Source organism: Pelobates fuscus, chromosome 3 (assembly GCF_036172605.1).
Source record: "Pelobates fuscus isolate aPelFus1 chromosome 3, aPelFus1.pri, whole genome shotgun sequence".
Lineage (NCBI taxonomy): Eukaryota > Metazoa > Chordata > Amphibia > Anura > Pelobatidae > Pelobates > Pelobates fuscus.
This window is the reverse complement of record NC_086319.1, coordinates 29,498,317-29,520,962: the sequence shown is the minus strand read 5'-3', so window position 1 is coordinate 29,520,962 and position 22,646 is coordinate 29,498,317. Positions and strand designations below refer to the sequence as shown.

General features: G+C 38.4%; 1 protein-coding gene across 1 annotated transcript in view; it reads right to left on the bottom strand.

Annotated features, from left to right (window-relative positions):
* Window positions 1-398: 398 nt before the first annotated feature.
* Window positions 399-22,646, bottom strand: part of CTTNBP2 (cortactin binding protein 2) — a 113,221-nt gene continuing 90,973 nt past the window's right edge. The window contains 12 exon segments of the mRNA XM_063446841.1: window positions 399-1,679; window positions 1,681-1,817; window positions 3,816-3,914; window positions 4,781-4,916; window positions 6,502-6,556; window positions 11,221-11,400; window positions 13,672-13,877; window positions 14,364-14,542; window positions 17,439-17,626; window positions 17,743-17,895; window positions 18,867-18,966; window positions 19,051-19,137. Of these exon segments, the coding sequence (XP_063302911.1) occupies window positions 1,598-1,679; window positions 1,681-1,817; window positions 3,816-3,914; window positions 4,781-4,916; window positions 6,502-6,556; window positions 11,221-11,400; window positions 13,672-13,877; window positions 14,364-14,542; window positions 17,439-17,626; window positions 17,743-17,895; window positions 18,867-18,966; window positions 19,051-19,137 (1,602 nt within the window). The 3' untranslated portion in view covers window positions 399-1,597.

Sequence of the window (22,646 nt, the reverse complement as noted above, 5' to 3'; positions counted from 1 at the left end):
AATGAGGAACACTGGATTGGATATCAGCAGAGGAGGACACGCCTCAGTGACATCACGGGAGGGGAGAGGTAAGCAGTGCCGATGGAGTTTCGGTGATGGACACAGAAGGTAAGTCTACATTTTCTTTTTTAATTTTAATGCACCGGTGGGGGGACCTGAATAAGAATATGGCCAGGATTTCTATCCCTAACACTACAGTGTTCCTTTAAGCAAAATGTGTAATTACATGTCTCAGCTATTTTCTATTTCTGTGTCTGTTCGTGTTGTATCTTTTTTTTGCATGAACAGGATGAGCCTGAACTCTTAGTGTGACCATCTTTTACCTTGACTTACCTTCACACATTTTTTTACTAAACGGAAGGAACTTAAAAACACACCAAGCCCTTAGCAACTGCATATAACATGCCATTTGTTTTATTTCAATAAATATTAAAAGGTAATCTCTGAACAACATAAAACATGTTACATTTAATTTTTCAATACTATGTAACAGATAATACGGCAATTTTTAAAATGTTCTATTTTTTATTTTTTTAACACTGAGATCAGATTGTGAGTCTTCACACAGCCATGTTGAACACTGGTTATGGAAAAGTTTTAAGGGGAAGAATTAGGAAGAATTTTAAAATGTACCGGACCCAAGTACAGTTATATTATAAGATTGTATTCCTTGTAGAAAAAAAAACAAAAAACGACTTTATCTACAAGCAGTGCCTAGAATCATGCTATAAATTACTGCTTTTATTGCATTTATAATGAATTTGCTACGGAGATTATGAAGCAGCTATGAAAAGCTATGTAGAGCGTAGAGCACAGAGACAAATTTTACAGATTATTTACTGCAAAATCGTCTTCCAGGATGTCAAAGGTACAGTCAACATATTGTATATGGCTTGTGTAAAAGGTGCATTAATTGTGACCTTAATGGGTGCATTTTTATTTTTATTTTTATTGCCACAATGTTTGAGTGCACAGAAATCTAAAATATTAAAAAATACTTTTGCTAGGTGCGTGTAAGATTTGTACGTGAAACTACACTGTACACGTTCTACAAGAAAGAGTCTACAACATAAACATGTTGGTCACGGAATATTCCATCCATTACACGGGCTGTGGAAGATACCCAGAATGCAATCTGTCACACTTTTGGCAAAACAAATTATCGGCATTTAAAAATAATCACCATACTGGGTTTTGTAAATCAACAGTACAGCGTTTCCAAGAAAGGTTTCTTATAATCAACGTACAACAACGGTCTATAAACATATTTACATATAAAGAATTTATTCATGGCCCCATATACAGATTATATTGCGGGGACACCCCTAGTTTACTATTTACATTTATTGTCTGTACACAAAATATTAATGCCTTGGCTGCAATAATGCCCCCACAATGCATTGCGATCCGGAAATATGCACTGGGAATATCTGCAGTGAAGGGCAGTGGCAAGTCTGAGGGCATCCGGATGTGGGACCGCGATCTCGGTTTTCCGTGAGGAAGTTGGCCGTAGTCTTGTATGTGGAGGCTGCAGACTGCACTACCCTGGCCTAAGGTAACACATGAAACTAGGTTGGTGTGTTACCTTGGTGGAGAGCTATAGTATTGTGCAAGCTCCGATCCCATCGGTAGAGTCACTATGAATGGCCTCTTGCCTTGTATTAATGCTGCTTTTTCTGCTGGTTGTAGCGTACGGTTTGAGTTCTAGGTACAGGGAGTAAAGATTTCACTTTAGAAACACCAGGCTCGGGTTTTGGTTTCTGTCTGCTGGTGCCGCTTTCTGATGTTTCAATGTTGTGGGGAGGACAGACCCCATCCTGTGAAATCACAAAACATTTACGGTAAGCAGGGTAGGAGGGAGAATACAGCCCATTATACAAAGAATATTCCTAGTGGGCACACACATTCAAAAACGCAAGCAAGTTTAAACTTTGTGTAACTCATCCATACTTTCCAAGTGTTCCTATTTAGCAGGGACGGTCCTTATTTTGGGCCAAAATCATTTTGTCTGCATTTTCTATCCTAATGCCTCTCTTGTCTAGGAGCTCCGTGTTGTTGGTGAGTCTGAGTGTATAACAGAGCTCCACAGCAATAATACAGCAATGTGTCTTTGAACTACAATAAATGTGTTTTAAAAAAAGATACATTGCTCGTTCTAAATTACAGTTTAGTTACATAAATTGTTATTAGTAAGTTATCTAAAATTTGTCAGATCAGCCGTGTCCCTGGCCAAACCCCCAACTCACACCATTAATATTAAAGAGTCCCTTTTAAAATGTTGGGAGGTATGTCCTAGCGTTGAAATTCATCCCTGTCTCAGACATCTTACAAGTTGTTTAATAATAGCGTAGCGATGACAAAGAGGCACCTAGCACAATTTTTTTTTATTTTTTTTTAAGGAAATAATTAATCAACAGTCTCCCTTGCAATCACATATTTTTTTATTTTTTTTATATTGGAGATTTTCTTTGTTTTTTTGATCCAAGGAGAGATCTGACTGCAATTCTGGGTCCTAGTTTGTTGCAAAATTGGAAGTGCTTCAGACTGGGTTTTTTTGCCTTCTTTTGGATCAACAGCAAAAACAGATGTGAGGAAGACTGAACCTGATGGACGCATGTCTCTTTTCAGCTTAAGTGACTGTGTAACCATAAGAGAACACAGGGAGGCCAGAGAAAGGGGCGATGTGCAATCACAAATATGACATTCTGTTCATACAGGATTACAAATGATTAGGTTTACCATTTAAATTTATTTACAGTGCCCCCTTCAGTTGTTCAGTATTAGAGACACATTATGTATTATGTTAGTAATCAGAGGGGAACCTTTATAGATACCTCTCTTATTGACAAATCTATATACTTCTCAATAATGTACACTGAATAATATCACTACAAAACAGATATCTGATGTTACCTTTAAAAAAAAATAAAAAAATTTGCTGGTAAAAAATAAAATAAAAGAAAGGTTCTAGTCACTGCGTGGCTATTTTAGAGTGGTTGACAAGTTTGAAAAACATAATGATGTAAGCACATACTTTTCAAAGAAAAATAAAACAAACTTATATGGTATGTTAGCTAAACGAATAATTCTAGTGAATTACAAATGGAATTCCAAAATTTTACTCTAAAATAGCCACGCAGTGACTAGAACAGACTTATAGGGACACTATAGTCACCTGAACAACTTTAGCTTAATGAAGCAGTTCTGGTGTATAGAACATACCCCTGCAGCCTCACTGCTCAAACCTCTGCCATTTAGGAGTTAAAACCCTTTGTTTATGAACCCTAGTCACACCTCCCTGCATGTGACTTGCACAGCCTTCCATAAACACTTCCTGTAAAGAGAGCCCTATTTAGGCTTTCTTTATTGCAAGTTCTGTTTAATTAATATTTTCTTATCCCCTGCTATGTTAATAGCTTGCTAGACCCTGCAAGAGCCTCCTGTATGTGATTAAAGTTCAATTTAGAGATTGAGATACAATTATCTAAGGTAAATTACATCTGTCTAAAAAGTGAAACCAGTTTTTTTTTTCATGCAGGCTCTGTCAATCATAGCCAGGGGAGGTGTGCCTAGGGCTGCATAAACAGAAACAAAGTGATTTAACTCCTAAATGACAGTGAATTGAGCAGTGATATTGCAGGGGAATGATCTATACACTAAAACTGCTTTATTTAGCTAAAGTAATTTAGGTGACTATAGTGTTCCTTTAAACTCATCAATTTTATTGTCCATTTTTAAATTTAGGATTTATCGTTCAATGTTAACTGAACAAAACCTTTCTACAACAAGTATAGGCCACACTTTTATCTACTCACTTTATTTGGCTTCTGGGAAGACGGTTTGTTAACAATCGCTGAAATCTGGTCATTTGTAGGATTCTTAAATATAACCAAACAGCTATCCAAGTCAGCGATCTGCAAAGTAATCCACATGGATCAACATAAAATAAACTACGATAAATAACAGCATGATACACATGGCAACATTTTTAGAATTTTGGGACCTTTTTTTTTGGAAGACAATTTCTTGTGAATGTAAAATCACAGGACAGCCGTTTAATAAGAGGAAATCAAAAGGTATACAAAAAAAGTATTCATAAAAGTATCTGTAGAAAAGTTTACATTAACTTTTGTTCACAGTTACATTTAAATGTGTATTCAATTTAAGAGGCTAAAAGATACATTTTTTTTACTTGTATCCAATCTAGGAACTCACTTTCTAAATGTTGCATTTCAACTTGGTCTTTGTTTGTTTAAAAGTAAAAATTTCACAAGCGTACAATATATACAGCTACATCATTCTGAATTTTTCCCAGCCACTTGTAACATTTAGTCAAATATTCCTCCCTATGTAAAGTAAATACAAAGGTGGATTAGACTCACGTTACTTTACTTCCTTGCAGGCTCTCCACAAATACTGAAGCATATAATTTAGGATTCATATATACCTATAACTGCCCCTAACGTTACTAAAATAGAACAACAATGTGTGTTCTATTATCTGTTCAGTTTGACACAAAGAGAAACACAAACAAATACGCAGTGAAAAAAACAAACATAAAGGTAGCTGTATATAAAAGATAACCAATGTTCTAGTTCCCAGTTCTACTCACATGGAACTGTAAAAAGACACTGGAACAAAATATAAAAAAAAATCATAATCTAAAATACAGGTTAATTTTTAGAAAAAAAACAACTATTCTTAATCTCCCCTCCTCCCTCCCCCCCCCCTCCCCATTTCCATACAGGAAGTAAATAATACCCTATGTATTCTTTTTTACCTTGGTAATATCTGGTTCTGACTTGCTGGAACACATAGTCTGTAACTCCTTTACAAGGTCCACTTCATCATCGGAGCCGACAGACAGTCTCTGATCACTGTTCAGAGATCTGGTACGGTCATTCCCAAAAGATCTGCTAAAAGGAAAACAGAAAAATGTCCAACTCAGTATTTAACCTGTTTTACCTCACCTCTGCCCAGGTTGCTTTCTGATACACAAAAAAAAATAATCATAATTAAATACACCAAATAATAATAGGTAAACACATCCCACTTATACCGTCCCCTCCACGGCTGGTCTGCAGCCAGCGGAGAAACTCATTTTTCCCCAGTATCTACTGGGAACTCAGGAAGAGGGTGGGACTTGGGTAATGGAGATGAGGGTAAGAATTTTAAAAGCAGTGAGTATTAAAGTGTTTTATCATTTTTTTTTTTAGTAAACAAATCCTAGCACCGTAACTACTACAATAAGATGCACTGGTTGTGGTGCTTGCAGTGTCCAATGAAAGGAACACTAAATCATTACAAATACAAATCTATACTTCTAAGGCTTTAGTGTTCCCTGTCCCTAGTAAAATGCAGGTCACCTCGTTTGTGTACAAAATTAAGAAAATAAAGGATATAAGGACCTATTCCGAGTGCCAAGGCTTCCTCGGCGCAGCTTACCTCTCCTACCCCGTGATGTAATCAAGGAGGCATGGTCTTCTCTATGATGGTACAATCCTATGATGGTACAATCCAATGCATAGACGAGCATGGTGGACCTGATGCACATGCGCACTGAGTGCTGCTCACACATCAAAGTTTCCCTATAAGAAAGCATTGCACCAAGGGGGCTTCCTCGACATGTCACCGAATATTACTTGCTGTCAGTACTTCAGTGTTTTACACTGGGTTAAAACTAAATGACCACCGCACCCAGGCCACGTCACTGAGATGAAGTGGCCTTGGTTACTTTAAAGGGAAACTATAGCCCCAACAAACTCATTTTCCTGGCACTGTAGATTTCCCCTCTGTTAAGGCTCCCTTCAGTCACTTACATAGGTCCAGAGCTGATGTCCCTCGGCGCTGGCTCAGCTTCGCCCATGCTTCGCCCCCCCCAACATCCACTGGCAGTGGAGACCTAATGCGCATGCGCGGCAATGGCCGCACTTGCATTAGGTTCTCTCCATAGGAAAGCATTATTTAATGCTTTCCTATGGGGAAAACATGACGCTGAAGGTCCTCATGCAGAACGTGAGGACGTCCAGCGTCGTTTAGAGGACCAAAAGTCTGTTTCAATTCCGGAGGTCCCTCTAATGGCGGTCTGTTAGACAGCCACTAGAGGAGGAGCTAACCCTCCGAGGTAATTATTGCAGTTTATAGAAACTGCAATAATTGCCACTGCATGGTTAAGGGAGATGGGAGTTTGCACCCAGACAACTTTAATGAGCTGAAGTGGTTTGGGTGCCTCGTGTTCCTTTAAAAAGTTCAAGCATATCTCTAGAAGATTATTAACCCCTTAAGGACACATGACATGTGTGACATGTTATGATTCCCTTTTATTCCAGATGTTTGGTCCTTAAGGGGTTAAGAAAAAAAAAATAACAAACCAACCTCTGTTTTCATACAGTTCATGTCTGCTGTCCAAAAGATTTTTCTTCTTTTAAGAAAAGATAACCGACAGCCATTGTTTTGATAAGATACACAGACATGTAAAAAATAAAACAAAGTAAACCTTACTTTCTGTTTTGTGGCGTTATATCTCCTTGTTTCTTCACATTGTTCAGTGCTCTCTCTGTGTTAAAAAGAAATGTATTATAATAAAGAAGTTATGGTTCCGTTCAGCTACCAGGAATAAAATATGTTTCAATATATTTATTGTTCTGCTGGAAGGCCTACAGAGATGTGGCGTGCTGGATTCCTTCCAATACCCAATGCCTACAGCCTCTCCTAGTTTAGACAAATAATGAGGAAGTAAAACAGGAGAACAACAAAACAGCAACGTCTGCCTGTCCTGGTTGTGCAATAAAATACCAGCTAACCTCATTTACCCTATGAAAGATATACAACAGATAACAAGCGATCATTGGAAATATTTTACAAATCACCTATTTTTACTCCAGTTTTGCAATTTGGATTTCAACGTAAATTGGTCTTTAATGAATGATACTATGAGTTACTTCTTTGTGATAATTACGAATTACGAAGCAGACAGAAATCCGAATCGCATAATTTAGGCAAAAAATGTCTGGCTTAAAAAATTCTACAACTTAAATCGCTGCTCATTCGATTAACATAGTCACATAGTCACATAGCTGAAAAGAGACATGCGTCCATCAAGTTCAGCCTTCCTCACATTTGTTTTTTGCTGTTGATCCAAAATGAGGCAAAAAAACCCCAGTTTGAAGCACAATTTTGCAACAAGCTAGGAAAACAATTCTTTCTTGACCCCAGAATGGCAGTCAGATTTATCCTTGGATCAAGCAGTTATTACAACAATTAACAATTCTAAGTTTAGTGGAGTGTTATCATGAGTAACTGTACTTGAGTTAGTGTCTCATAGATGCAGAGGCGCATTAAAGACACATGCCATATGGGATGGAAATCTATTATCACCCCCCCTCCCCCTCTGTAAAAAATGTTGTGCATCTCTTTCCACCACCACAACCCCCTTTTGTTCAAGGGACACTATAGTCACCAGATCAACTACAGCTTATTAAGTGTTCTTGCATAGCAAGACCACTTAATGTTATCTCACATATATATTATTATTATTATTATAGCCAAATTTGCCACCCTAATTTCTCCCACAGTTTTTACACTACATAGACAGTAATATACAGAAACGTGCAGATTGTTCCCGATCGGATTGCTATTACTTTGTGGAACGTTTCGCCGAAAGGTTCACGGAATATTGTCTTTCTTGTGGCGAAATTGGTCCCATAGGAATGAATGGCAAAATGTTCAAAACTAGAGTGGGAGCTGGCAAAAGCTGAAAAATCAGGACATGATTTCTAAACGGCCACCACTCCCTCATTTTCAAGCCCACCTACACAAATCTTATATCAAAACGTTCAGCTATCCCTGCTGTATGGCTAAGCCATAGTCTGGATAGTTTTCACAATATGACCATTTGTTTGCAACTCACGCCGTCCATTGACATTCATTGAAACTCCACTCTAGCCAGGTCAAACTTGAAGGGCAATTTCTAAACTGCGACTGTGCCTTCATTTTTAATACTTCGGAGACATACTATGCATCAGAATGTAGGTCTGGGTCTTGTGATTCTCACAATATAAAGCTCTTCACTGTAGGATGTATAGTTTTTAAAATACGACCGTTTGAAGATGGCAACCGCCAAAATACTCTGACCTGTGCCAGGCTGGAGCAGCAAGTGATGTCATAGGGGCCTTTTGTACACCTGCTAATGTTTTTATAAATGTATGTTTTAATGTAACTGTGAAGCACTTTGGGCAACAATGTTGCAATTAAATGTGCTATATAAATAAATAATAACAGTTACTCTGCCCACTCCAGTTGTAGACTACCGGTGGAGGCAAGAACACTTCACACAATTTCCCCAGAAATTGTAGCTTTTCTAGTTGAATTTGTTTTGGTGAGTAGAATCATTACCTTCAGGCTTTTTGCTGTAAACCGTGTCTTTTCAGATAAAATGCAGTGTTTACATTACAGCCTAGTGATAATTTCACTGGCCACTCCTCAGATGGCTGTTAGCGATCCTTCCTGGGTCATGGCTGCCTAAAATGCATCCAGACATTCAGTATCTCCTCCCTCTGCATCGAGACAGTGAACTTTCCTCATAGAGATTCATTGATTCAATTCATCTCTATGAGGAGATGCTGATTGGCCAGGGCTGTGTTTGAATCATGCTGGCTTTGCCCCTGATCTTCCTCCTTGTCAGTCTCAGCCAATCCTATGGAGAAGCTTTGTCATTGGATCAGGCTACCACTTCTGATGATGTCAGCATACTGCTTGTTTTTTTAGGCAAACAGCATGTAGAGTTACAGCTTCTGGCTTGAATACAGTAAGATTTTGCTAGATTTATGTAGGCATGAGGGGCCCAGGGGGCTAGATGGTGGTTTTAACACTATAGGGTCAGGAATACATGTTTGTGTCCCTGACCCTATAGGGATCCTGTAAGGAACTTGCATGCATTTACTGACATCCATATACATATTTACACTCATTCACACATACTAACATTCATACACACACACGGACAGATGTACTCAGACACACACTAATATATACACAGATTCATTCATATGCACTTTCCTATACACAGATTCATGTACACAGACAGATTCATATATACATACACACATCTATACATGCACACAGAATAATATACATACAGATACTATTTTGCGACTAATGCTGCAGTGGTCGTGAGTTTTAATTATTATTATTATTATGATATTTATATAGCGCCATCAAATTCCGCAGCGCTTTACAATGGGTGGACGAACAGACATGTAGTTGCAACCAGACAAGTTGGACACACAGGGACAGAGGTGTTGAGGGCCCTGCTCAATGAGCTTACATGCTAGAGGGAGTGGGGTAAAGTGACACAAAAGGTAAGGAGAGTATTAGACTAGTGACAGTTGCAGAAGAGGAATCAGTCAGGAGCTATTAACAGTTTAATTGATACGCTTTTATGAAGAAGTGGGTTTTTAACAGTCAAAATTAAAAGTGAGTTCTAATAGTCAATCTAACAAGCCAAGATGCATGGAAATAGAAGAGTCAAAAATTCTCCCGTTCAAACTTACGGAATTACTCTGGCTATGTCCTGAAAAAAGGCCTAGAGTCGTTAAACTATTTTTATCAACAAAAAACACTCTCAAGGCCTGGGACATTGTTTTTAAAAATAATAGCCACACTGCGAGAGTGTATAGAGCAATTCCGATTGAATTGTTGAAAAAACGGATACCTTTTTTGAATCTAGATTTATTGAAAAAATACCCTATAACAAACGTAGATAGTTTTTTTCATGGTAATGCCATCCTTGCATTTGAAAAAAAATTTAATTTAAACATGGATTAATGAATTATTGTAAAGAAGAATGCATGTTGATCATTGAAAAATTGAAGAATTATATAATATACCGGACACCGACACAAATGATCAATCACTAGAAATTACACCACTCGAAAAAATATTTTTATATGATCCGAATAGAAAGGGTACATTATCTTTGTGTGATTCACTACAAAATGCCAAACCTATAGATAAATTGAAACATATGGTATCCTGGGAGACGGAGCTGGGTACACAATACGAGCTTGAGGAATGGTTCCGTTTTTTTAAGCATTAAAAGGGATTTATTTTTGTACTGACAATTTCGAAAATCACTACAAAATTTTGTATCGCTGGTACTTGGCTCCGTCTAGATTGCATAATATTAATAACAGGTATTCTGACCGGTGTTGGAGGGAATGTGGGTGTTTGGGAAATATGGCCCATATATGGTGGTATTGTCCCAAAATTGCAAGGTATTGGAGAATGATTCACTATTTAATTGTTAAAGTAGATAGAACTATCAGTGTTTTAACCTCAGAGCTTGCATTATTTAAAAAAAATTCCCTGAGCCCGTTGGTAGAACTGAATAATAAAAGGCCACATCCTGATTGCTGCTACCTCATGCTTGCTAAGGTGTTGGAAGTCAAAAAACACACAAATTGTCACATAGGAGCAATACACATTCTTTCGCAAAATTAAAATATGATTGGGATAGATGGGAAGAAGAAATTCAAAAAGTCTATCGTTCGTAAAAAAAATGATTTAGTGTTGAACTGTATCATTGTACAATCTATGTCATATACATTATTGTTTTTCTTATTATAATGGATGATATCCCTTCCCACTTGCAAGGTTCCCTTTCCTCTCCTACCCTGAACATAATGTTTATATAATTTGTTAAAAATTTTATAAAACGTTAATAAAAATTATTTTAAAAGAATAATATACATACACTCACTGACTAATATACACACTCTTACATCCATGCAAACACACATATTTTGTTGTTGTTGCACATTAGATCCACCCAGCCTCCCTTTTTTTTGCCTATAAGGGGGACCTGGAGTGGACCTTTATCCCTGAAGTCCAGTGGTTTGCTGCTGGGTTATCTACACTGATTCCCCAGCTCACTCAAGCTCTGTACTGATGTCAGAGATGGGGTGGAATCACGCCCTGCCTCCCAGCATCAGTAGAGGGTGCGTGAGCAATCTGTACAGAGAGCTCCCAGCAACGCCATCGCCACGTTCGGATTCAGGAAAGCTGCAGAGCTAGCATCTGCTAGACAGCAATCCCACCAGCAATGTGCCACTAAGTAGGTTCCTCTGCATTGATGGGTAACCCAAGAGCCTCATAGCTGCTTAAAGCGAATAGTTAACAGGCATAAATAATGTAGGTTGATCGTCATCTTATAAATGTTACCTTCTTGCTTCTCCTCTGGCTTACTCCAAGATGTCAGATGGCTGGACTTTTTACGAGGACTTGTGCTCACTTTTCTCCATGCACCATTCTCCACTTTTTTCTTTCCTCCGGGTTTATAAGTAGAACTCATCGACATAGGAGCATGTCCTCCTTTAAAATCAGCAATGTACTGCTCTAAATCTGTTAACGACATCGAAAAACTGGAACTCAAGGGTTTGTTCACTGCGTAAAATTTCACCCATAAGCATCAAAACAGAGATAGAGGCCGCAAAAAAAAAAAAAAAAAAATGAATACATTAACTGCTACCCTTCTTACATTAATAGTACCCAATCCAGAATAAAATATATAAAAAATACAGTTAGTAATACAAAATACTAACCTAATCAGTATTTATAAAAAACAAAAAACAGAAAAAAAAACAATTACATGGAATTAAAAATAAAAATATTAAGTTCAAGCTTTTAGAGATAATGCTGGTGTATCTACATACACATTTACTATTGATATACCAGCATTAGCTCTAATAATATAATATTTTTTAAAAGGCGGTTTTGTCTGAAACCATAGAAACATAGAAACATAGAACATAGAATGTGACGGCAGATAAGAACCATTCGGCCCATCTAGTCTGCCCAGTTTTCTAAATACTTTCATTAGTCCCTGGCATTATCTTATAGTTAGGATAGCCTTATGCCTATCCCACGCATGCTTAAACTCCTTTACTGTGTTAACCTCTACCACTTCAGCTGGAAGGCTATTCCATGCATCCACTACCCTCTCAGTAAAGTAATACTTCCTGATATTATTTTTAAACCTTTGTCCCTCTAATTTAAGACTATGTCCTCTTGTTGTGGTAGTTTTTCTTCTTTTAAATATAGTCTCCTCCTTTACTGTGTTGATTCCCTTTATGTATTTAAATGTTTCTATCATATCCCCCCTGTCTCGTCTTTCCTCCATGCTATACATGTTAAGATCCTTTAACCTTTCCTGGTAAGTTTTATCCTGCAATCCATGAACCAGTTTAGTAGCCCTTCTTTGAACTCTCTCTAAGGTATCAATATCCTTCTGAAGATAGGGTCTCCAGTACTGTGTACAGTACTCCAAGTGAGGTCTCACCAGTGTTCTGTACAATGGCATGAGCACTTCCCTCTTTCTACTGCTAATACCTCTCCCTATACAACCAAGCATTCTGCTAGCATTTCCTGCTGCTCTATTACATTGTCTGCCTACCTTTAAGTCATCAGAAATAATCACCCCTAAATCCCTTTCCTCAGATGTTGAGGTTAGGACTCTATCAAATATTCTGTACTCTGCCCTTGGGTTTTTACGTCCAAGATGCATTATCTTGCACTTATCCACATTAAATGTCAGTTGCCACAACTCTGACCATTTTTCTAGTCTACCTAAATCATTTTCCATTTGGCTTATCCCTCCTGGAACATCAACCCTGTTACATATCTTAGTATCATCCGCAAAAAGACACACCTTACCATCAAGACCTTCTGCAATATCACTAATAAAAATATTAAAGAGAATGGGTCCAAGTACAGATCCCTGAGGTACCCCACTGGTGACAAGCCCAAGCTTCGAATATACTCCATTGACTACAACCCTCTGTTGCCTGTCACTCAGCCACTGCCTTACCCATTCAACAATATTGGAATCCAAACTCAAAGATTGTAGTTTGTTGATAAGCCTTCTATGTGCAACAGTGTCAAAAGCCTTACTGAAATCGAGGTAAGCAATGTCTACTGCACCACCCTGATCTATAATTTTAGTTACCCAATCAAAAAAATCAATAAGATTAGTTTGGCATGATCTCCCTGAAGTAAACCCATGTTGTCTCTGATCTTGAAATCCATGTGTTTTTAGATGTTCAACAATCCTATCCTTTAACATGGTTTCCATCACTTTCCCCACTACTGAAGTTAGGCTTACTGGCCTATAGTTGCCCGACTCCTCCCTATTACCTTTCTTGTGAATGGGCACAACATTCGCTAACTTCCAATCTTCTGGGACTACTCCTGTTATCAATGATTGGTTAAATAAATCTGTTAATGGTTTTGCTAGTACACCACTAAGCTCTTTTAATAGCTTTGGGTGTATTCCATCAGGTCCCATTGACTTATTTGTCTTTACTTTTGACAGTTGAAATAGAACCTCTTCCTCTGTAAATATTATTATTATAGAAATAGTTGAGAAACCACATTGCTGTTCATGTAGAACGACTGCAGGGTTAAAACAAGGTGCACAAGGCACCCAGACCACATTGGGATGAAGTGGTGTGGGTGCCTATAGTGTTCCATTAAATAAGTAAAAATAATTAAAGTTGGTGGGGGTCCCTTCTTCCCTCACCTTAGAAGCTAAGCTGGAATTTACAAAGGTCAATTCGCAAGAATTTGAATGTACTCCACGTAATAAATCCCTAGCAATTTCTTATCAATTGTTACCGTTTGTGGAGAGATGGCAACCATGTAAAACAGCCTTATTAAGCAGGATGCTGAGAGCAGCCTTTACGATTGCCTGTTGACCTTGGCTTGGGGCTTTTGTAGCTGTGATATGACCAAGAGTAGAAGACCTCTTGACTGAAGCTATGAAAAGGATGGCTTCTTGGACTTTGGGAACAATGACTGCATTCCACAATTTGGACATCCACCTTAAATATAAAGTTTATAGAACAACACGTTAATTATGGACCCCAGAAACAAAATGAGTTCAAAACAAGTTGTAACAAGAATTCGGATTTGATTTCAAATGGGTCTGTTATTGATGCTCAAAGCTTTGCTGGTAGGATGTTGGAGGTCATTTGTAAAGTGCAATGAGCTGAATTAGAGGCATTAGCATAAAATGCATAATCTACAAATTTGCTCATTACCAATGTTAAAAAGTCACAACAACCAAATATAGTTTTTCAATAAAAGAATAAAAAGACTGTCTGTTGCCAGTTAGTCCCCATGAGTCACCGATCAGTATGCCACTTTAACACATACAAATGATAGGAAAGGAAACGTAGGAAAGCAAGCCAAGAAAGGAAAAGGAAGAATAACACAATATAGCAAAATAAAAATTGGGATAGGCAAGGCAGAAATGTATCAGCCAGCTGATGGAAATGGAGGTGCATTTTTTTACCATTTCTACTTACTTGACTATTATCTGTGCATTTCCTGGAACCACGGGACATGACAAGAATTGCTGTGGACCAAGCAGGGCTTCCGGGGTCCCTAATCGTGACAAGCAGGAGTTCAGCTGGTACCACACAGCATTAACCCAGTCTATGCCCTTACAGACCGGGTCGCTCGGCGGCGGCATTTTACCTTTGAACTAGAAATAAACAAATGAAATATATTGATTGACATATGATCATAAATATTGATATAGGATTTAAATATGTTGGGAAGAGAATGTCAATGATTTGTAGAAGGAATGTTATCAGTAACTGCTATAGGTCTAGATAATAATTTTATGGACTAACGATTGGTCCTGAAGCTTTAAATCACATTATGACATTTACTTTAAACACTCTACATACACATCCCATAATTATCACTAACTGAAGTTTGCATCAAATACACAATTGTTTTTTTCATGGGATTACGATAATAGTGAAGGGTAATCATACAATATAGGATGTTTATGAACTATATTACCCAAGATGCTCAGTCAGCCTTTTAGGTATTTCTTTCTGGTTTAGAGAGCAGATTTTGCTCAGCTTATTTAATATATTTATTTAAACTATGTGGGTTTATTAAATTTAAAAGGACATTATAGACACCAAAACAACTTTAGCTTAATTAATCAATTTGGGGATAGATTATGTCCCCGCAGTCTCACTGCTCAATTCTCTACAATTTAGGAGTTAAATCAGATTTGCTTTGGTTTATGCAGCCCTAGCCACACCTCCCCTGGCAGCACACAACCTACATGGAAAAAATTATTTCATTTTCAATCAGATGTTAAATTGCTTTAGAAGTCTTTATCCCCTGCTCTGTAAATTAAACTTTACTCACACACGGGAGACTCCTGCAGGGTCTAGATGGCTATTAACAGAGTAGGAGAGGAGAATTTATAAATTAAACAGACTGTGCTATAAAGAAAGTTTAAACTTTAGATTTAACTTTACAACAAGTGTTTAGTAAGGCTGTGTAGGTCACGTGCAGGGAGGTGTGGCTGGGCTGAATAACAAGTGATTTAACTTCTAAATGAAAGAGAACCGAGCAGTGAGACTGCAGGGGCATGTTCTGTACACCAAGACTACTTCATTATTATTATTATTATTAATTTCATCATCATTATTATTATTTTATTATTTATAAAGCGCCAGCAAATTCCGTAGCTCTGTACAATGGGTGGACTAACAGACACATAATTGTAACCAGACAAATAGACGCACAGGAACAGAGGGGTTGAGGGCCCTACTCAATGAGCTTACATGCTAGAAGAAGTGTGTTATAGTGACACAAAGGGTATAAGTAGGGGTAATGAAATAGGTTGCTAGAAAAGTAATTACTGAGAACTTGTGTTATTTTTGACAGTTGCAGGAGACGAGTCATTGGGGGAAAGGGGTCAATGAAAACCCGCTAACAGTTTAAATGATATGCTTTCCTGAAGAAGTGTATTTTAAAGAAATTTTTGAAGGAGTGGAGACTGGGTGAAAGTCTAACGGAAAAGGGAAGGGAGTTCCACAGAAAAGGTGCAGCCCTGAAGAATTCTTGGAGGTGAGCATCAGATGTGGGAGTACTGACAGAGGATAGACATAGGTCTTTACAGAGCACAAGGGCCTCGACGGGACCTACTTGTGTATTAGGGAGGATAGGTAGGCTGGAGCAGCATTATGTAGGGACTTGTAAGCAAGCACCAGAATCTTAAATTGAGCCCTATATCTAACTGAAAGCCAATGTAAGGACTGACAGAGGGGGGAGGCATGGAAGGTGCGGGTTGACAGGAAAACAAGCCTCGCCGCTGCATTCATTATAGATTGCAGCGGTGCAATCTGGGAACATGCAAGACCACTGAGAAGGAGATTGCAGTAGTCAAGGCGAGAAAGAACAACGGCATGGACCAGCACCTTAGCTGCATCTGGTGTTAAATAGGGGCGGATGCGAGCTATGTTTTTGAGATGGAAGCAGCAGGATTTGGCAATCGACTGGACATGAGGGGTGAAGGAGAGGTCGGAGCCAAAGAGAACACCTAGGCAGCGAGCCTGCGAGGTAGAGGTGATGGTGGTGTCGTTGACTTGGAGGTAGACAGACAGTAAGTAGCAAAACTTGAGGGAGGAAAGACCAGATGTTCTGTTTTGGACAGGTTGAGTTTAAGATAGTGAGCAGCCATCCAGTTGGAAATCGTGGAGAGGCAAATATTGCTTTTTTGTCTATAGTGTCCCTTTAAGTGTGAAGTTTAGAGAACTGGTATATGCCATACTTTTTTTTTTATGGCCAAGAGATCCCCAAATCCGCTCCTTTATAGCTCAGCTGATTTATGCTGTAATTTACAAATCTAAAGGGTACAAAGGGTACCTGCTAGTTTCAATGTAATGGTCAATTCTCTGGAATTATCATTGAATATATTCTTTATTTTATGTAATTTTTATAGAGAACACAAACATTAAAAAGAAATCAAAAGGCAAAATGCTGGCTCAACCAAAAGCTGACAATGAGTGGTATGGATTAAAAAGAAATAAGCTGGGGAAAAAAAAGTTAAAATTAGACAATTCACCCTGTCTTAAAGGGACACATAAAACTCTTAACGTTCTCCAGCTTATTGTGTTGGATACAGTGTAAGAAGTATACTATTAAGTGCTATCTCCTGGAATCACAAACCTGGTCCTTTGCAGCCAATCCTCATTATCTAGGAAAATATGTGTATGGTGTAGCAGGATATATCTCTGCCAAATTGCGGTTAATCTCTTCATCACTTCCAAACTGACAAAAGCTTTTCTGATATTCTTCACTATTACCGAGTCAGTAGGAGAATGGCCAAGCTCTGGGATTCACAAGACTAATTTTTGCTAAGCCACTTTTCTGGGACTGCTCCCCTTGCCTTTTTACTCCATTACCTCTCCAATAAGATGCAGTATTTCTGGTGCTTGAATGTCCCTTTAAGTCAGGCAATAAATGTAGCATAATCATTTTTTTTCTAGATGTTAAATACATGTTCTATCTGGTTAGAGTTAGTGCGACAATCTCTTACAATTGTGTTAATTGAACTGCGAAGATCCTACCTTAAACACAGCTTTCCTTTTCAAGAACCTCGGGAGCACACTTTGCATTGGCTCTCCATCCCATCTCAGCTGGACCCAGCGGAAGTACTGCTGAGCGGGCAACTCCGACCCTTGCAAACGAGCTCTGGCAACAGTTCCCATTAAAAAGCAGTTCTCGTGAAAATAATAGGAATCCGACTGTCCATTGGCTATCAGCAAAGAAGAGACAAAAGAATTCTAAGGACATCACATCTGACTGAACAGCAGTTATGTAAGATTCGTTTGTTTAACTGGTGACCTTATCGAACAAACCGCTCTAACTTACCTCTCTGAACACAGTATGGAGTTTCAGTACCTCGATTATCCAGAGGAGCCATTAAGTCCCCCAGTAAATCCGAAACAGAGGACTTTTCTAAATGTTCCAGAATAACAATGATTTTCTTTTTTGAAGGTGGCTCGCTAACTGGAATCAAACAACCTGAAGTAGAAGTCACAAGTCACTGAAGGAATTCAAACCATAACGATTTTAATTCAATAAACCATTCATAATTGCCCATCTTTTTTTTTTTATCTCCGTGGTGCACCATTTTCTTCTAAACGTATATTAAAGAATTAACAATTGACATGACAATCCACTTCAGTCCTGGCACAGTCAGGGCACATATTGTATTGGAGGAGGGGATACAGAAACATTGTGCACTGACTGACAGGTGCAATCTAAGCAGGGATTAGCAGGGAGCCAAAATGGACATGAAAGTGGTATCAGCATGACGGGAAACATGATGTAGAATTCTACATGTATTTAATTCAGCCGTCACAAACATACCATATAGGGTACAGTACATTTTCCAGAATCTGTCTCCTTATTGGTTGACTACATACACATTTTAAAGGAATTTTTCAAGCACCATAACTACTACAGCCCACTGTTTTGATTAGGGTGCCAAGAGTAGCATAATATGTAAGTAGTCAAACCATTTGTGAATGGTTTGACAAACTACCCAAGTCTGCTGGCCACTGGTTGCTTCCGACTTCTCTACAGCCTGGAAACTCCCTGCGCTGCAGCTAGGTGGTGCTCATTGGCTGAGAGTGATCAGCTGACACGTTCAGATAATAAGTCAGCCTTGCATAGCCAGGCTTAGCTCAGTGGAACCAACAGAAGTCCCTCAAAGGAGGCTGTGAACTGGCAGACACGAGGTCAATTGTCAAAAAGTTCACTATGGCACTCCTGGCACCATAACCACTTCAACAAATGTTTCTTTAATCAATTTTACTACTGGTACACAAAGCAGTAATTGAAGTGGATATATTCGTTTTGTTTGTATGCCATTGAATGACGTGTTCCCCGGTATTAATCAGTAATCAGTTAATTAACAGACAGTGATTTTTTATAAAGACACTCCATTACATTCAGGTTACACTTTTTTTACTGTTAAATTAATTTCTTACCCGAGTTGATGAACACATCCACAAGCTGTTCTTTGGTTAATTCAGGTTCCACTTCGATCTTCACGATATCACATGAAAATCCTGCAGCCTCTTCCTTTTGCTGTTACAATAAAAAGGGAACATATTAAACAGCTTCAGGACTGCCGATTCCCCGGTGAGCCCAATTCTTCATACTGCAGATTACCTTCATATAGTGCCCCAGCTGTTGCACGATATATTCCTGGAAGCTTCCTTCTGGCCCTTGGAAAATCACATTGTGATATTGTTCGACCTGTTTAAAAGCCAAGTTATATATTAGGAGGTATAGCTTGAAAAAAAACAATTTTGGAAATACTTTATACACTAATAAGTCCTATTAGTGTTTGGATTAATTTATTGTAAAGTGCTACAGAATACAGGGAGGGAAAAAAGTATTTGACCCCTTCGAATTAGTACTTAGTGGCAAAACCCTTGTTGGCAATCACAAAGGTCAGACGTTTCTTTTAGTTGGCCACCAGGTTTGCACACCTCTCAGGAGGGATTTTGTCTCACTCCTCTTTGCAGATCCTCTCCAAGTCATTTAGGTTTCAAGGCTGACATTTGGCAACTCGAACCTTCAGCTCCCTCCACAGATTTTCTATGGGATTAAGGTCTGGAGATTGGCTAGGCCACTTCAGGACCTTAATGTGCTTCTTCTTGTGCCACTCCTTTCTTGCCTTGCTGTGTGTTTTGGGTCATTGTCATGCTGGAAGGAGGTACTCACCAAGATTTGACGGTAATTGCCCCTTTCCATCATTCCTTTGATGCGGTGCAGTTGCCCTGTCTCATTAGCAGAAATACACACCCAAAGCATAATGTTTCCACCTCCATGTTTGATGGTGGAGATGGTGTTTTGGGGGTCATAGGCAGCATTCCTCCTCCTCCAAACACGCGAGTTGAGTTGATGCCAAAGAGCTCGATTTTGGTCTCATCTGACCACAACACTTTCAACCAGTTCTCCTCTGAATCATATGTTCATTGGCAAACTTCAGATGGGCCTGTACATGTGCTTTCTTGAGCAGGGGGACATTGTGGGCGCTGCAGGATTTCAGTCCTTCACGGCATAGTGTGTTACCAATTGTTTTCTTGGTGACTATGGTCCCAGCTGCCTAGAGATCATGAACAAGAACCTCCCGTGTAGTTCTGGGCTGATTCCTTACCGTTCTCGTGATCATTGAAACTCCACGAGGTGAGATCTTGCATGGAGCCCCAGACCGAGGGAGACTGACAGTTATTTTGTGTTTCTTCCATTTGCAAATAATCGCACCAACTGTTGTCACCTTCTCACCAAGCTACTTTGCGATGGTCTTGTAGCCCATTCCATCATTGTGTAGGTCTACAACCTTGTCCCTGACATCCTTGGACAGTTCTTTGGTCTTGGCCATGGTGGAGAGATTGGAATCTGATTGATTGATTGCTTCTGTGGACAGGTGTCTTTTATACAGGTAACGAGCTGAGATTAGGAACACTCCCTTTAAAAGAGTGCTCCTAATCTCAGACTGTTACCTGTATAAAAGACACCTGGAAGCCAGACATCTTGCTGATTGATAGTAGATCAAATACGTATTTGACTCATTGACATAAAAATCAATTTATAACTTTTTTGACGTGCGTTTTCTGGATTTTATTTTTGTTTTTGTTATTCTGTCTCTCACCTACCATTAAAATTATAGACTGATCATTTCTTTGTCAGTGGGCAAACGTTCAAAATCAGCAGGGGATCAAAAACTTTCCCCCCCCCCTCACTGTATGTTGGTGCTATATTAATACCAATAATAATTACAATAAAGTCTAGCATTTGTCAAGGTCATGTCAAGCTGTAATATAAATGTAGCTGTAATATATATACACAGAGTGAGTTGCAGTTTTTATATGTGATCACTAGGTGGCAGTATCGTGTAATGCGTTGCAGTAAATTGAATTCTGCGCTATGAATATTTATTAATGATATTGTTTTGTCAGGAAGAATACATTTGCTGGCTCTTGTTTTCAAGTATGTCCTGGAGCGCCTACACAAGACAGAATTACATATTTAAACATAGATAGTAAACCATATATCTATGTGGGTTACAGTCCATGTTTAAAAAGATCATTTAAATATTAGCAATAACTGCACTTCCAACTTGTTTAAAAAAAAAAAAAATATTAGTAGTGTTTATTTCAGATTACCTTCAAATATAAGGCTAGCCTGGCACACAATGCAAATTAAAAATGCAAATTCTCTATTATTTTATAATACTCTTCAACTACCCCAGTGCTATCCAATTTGTAAAAGAAATAGAGGACCTCATCTGTCGATCATAGACCTGCGAGCCCAGGTCAGTTGGACCATCAATGAATTAAATTAGATAAATCATTTGAAAAGTTTATTAAACGGTTTGTCTTCGTTTCTGATGCGGATTCAAACTAATTAAAAAGAGGCCATCATTAATAATTATGGAGAACTGCACACCTAAATTAAACATGAATAATGTAGTTGGATCACGTGATTTCTTATACAGTATTTACCGTATGTTCTGAAAATTGCTAATTTTATTGCTCATGGGTTGCTCAAAAATAAAGTAGACCGGAAGCCGCCATTACTGTATCCCGCAAGCTCTCAATATTACATCCTTTCTCAGTAATGCCGGGGTCGTTGCAGATATACTATGCATAGCAGGGAAGCCCATCATTTGTACATGCTTAAATTTGTCTCAGAGTGCCAATTCATATAAAAGCCATTTATATACAACCTCTCTGTTGCGTGCCTGAATCCCTGTGATTTAGAGAAGCGTTTATTGGTTTTATACTTTTATTACACGCTGAAATATTTATTTATAGTGTGCTATATTGTATCACTGTTCTAATGCCAGATTTCATTAGAATGAATGTATTATTAATTAGGTATACCCGACTGCCTATACATTGCATTTAATTGGCTGGCTTGAAAGAAAAATTGCTTTTAACATTTGTTGAAGCTTTCTGGGACCTGCAGTGCGTGATTTTTAGAAGCACAGAAGAACATCACGTCTGTAGAGTAAAAAGCCGCTATTATGTACTAGGAATAAAAGACACTAAGAGAACTAATATTTTTAGCCACATATTTATACTGTCATGGAGAAAGGGCACAGCTGGTATTATGTCCCACTGAGTTCTGACACCAATGAATGGTTATAGTGCCTAATTATAAAGTAAGCAGAGAACAGCTCGCTCCTATCGACTTGAAGAACTCATGTAAAGTTCAAATCTGGTACAAAGCCATTGGAATACAAAAAACTAAAAAAACTTCTGTTATTTTCAAAGCGCATCTTAACTATGCAATCACATATTCAATTTCACTTCTCTGGAAAATATAACATTGAAAATCTCAGATAACTAATGATAACTTTTTTTGTTTCATGAGAAGCTCTGTATTCTATTTAATGTATATTAAAGATTTGTCAGTTGAGATTGCAAACAAGTTCAGGTCTGGCACAGCCAAGGCACACAATGCACCGTTGGCAGAGATATATCCTGCAATAACTCTGCAGTGTGAACTGATTGATAACAATTGATAACATCAATTTCACAGCATTTCACCCTTGGACCCAGGCAGCACAATGTCTTGGGCCAGCCCTGGATAGGGCTTATTTACTAAACCGTGAATACGTGCAAATATAAAATGTAATTTAAAAATCAAGGAAAAATAACCAAGTTGGAAAAATAAAATAGATAACAAAAACTGCATTTTTGGCTAACATTTGCAGTTTTGTTTACAACTGGCCACAATTAACTGTTTAGTAA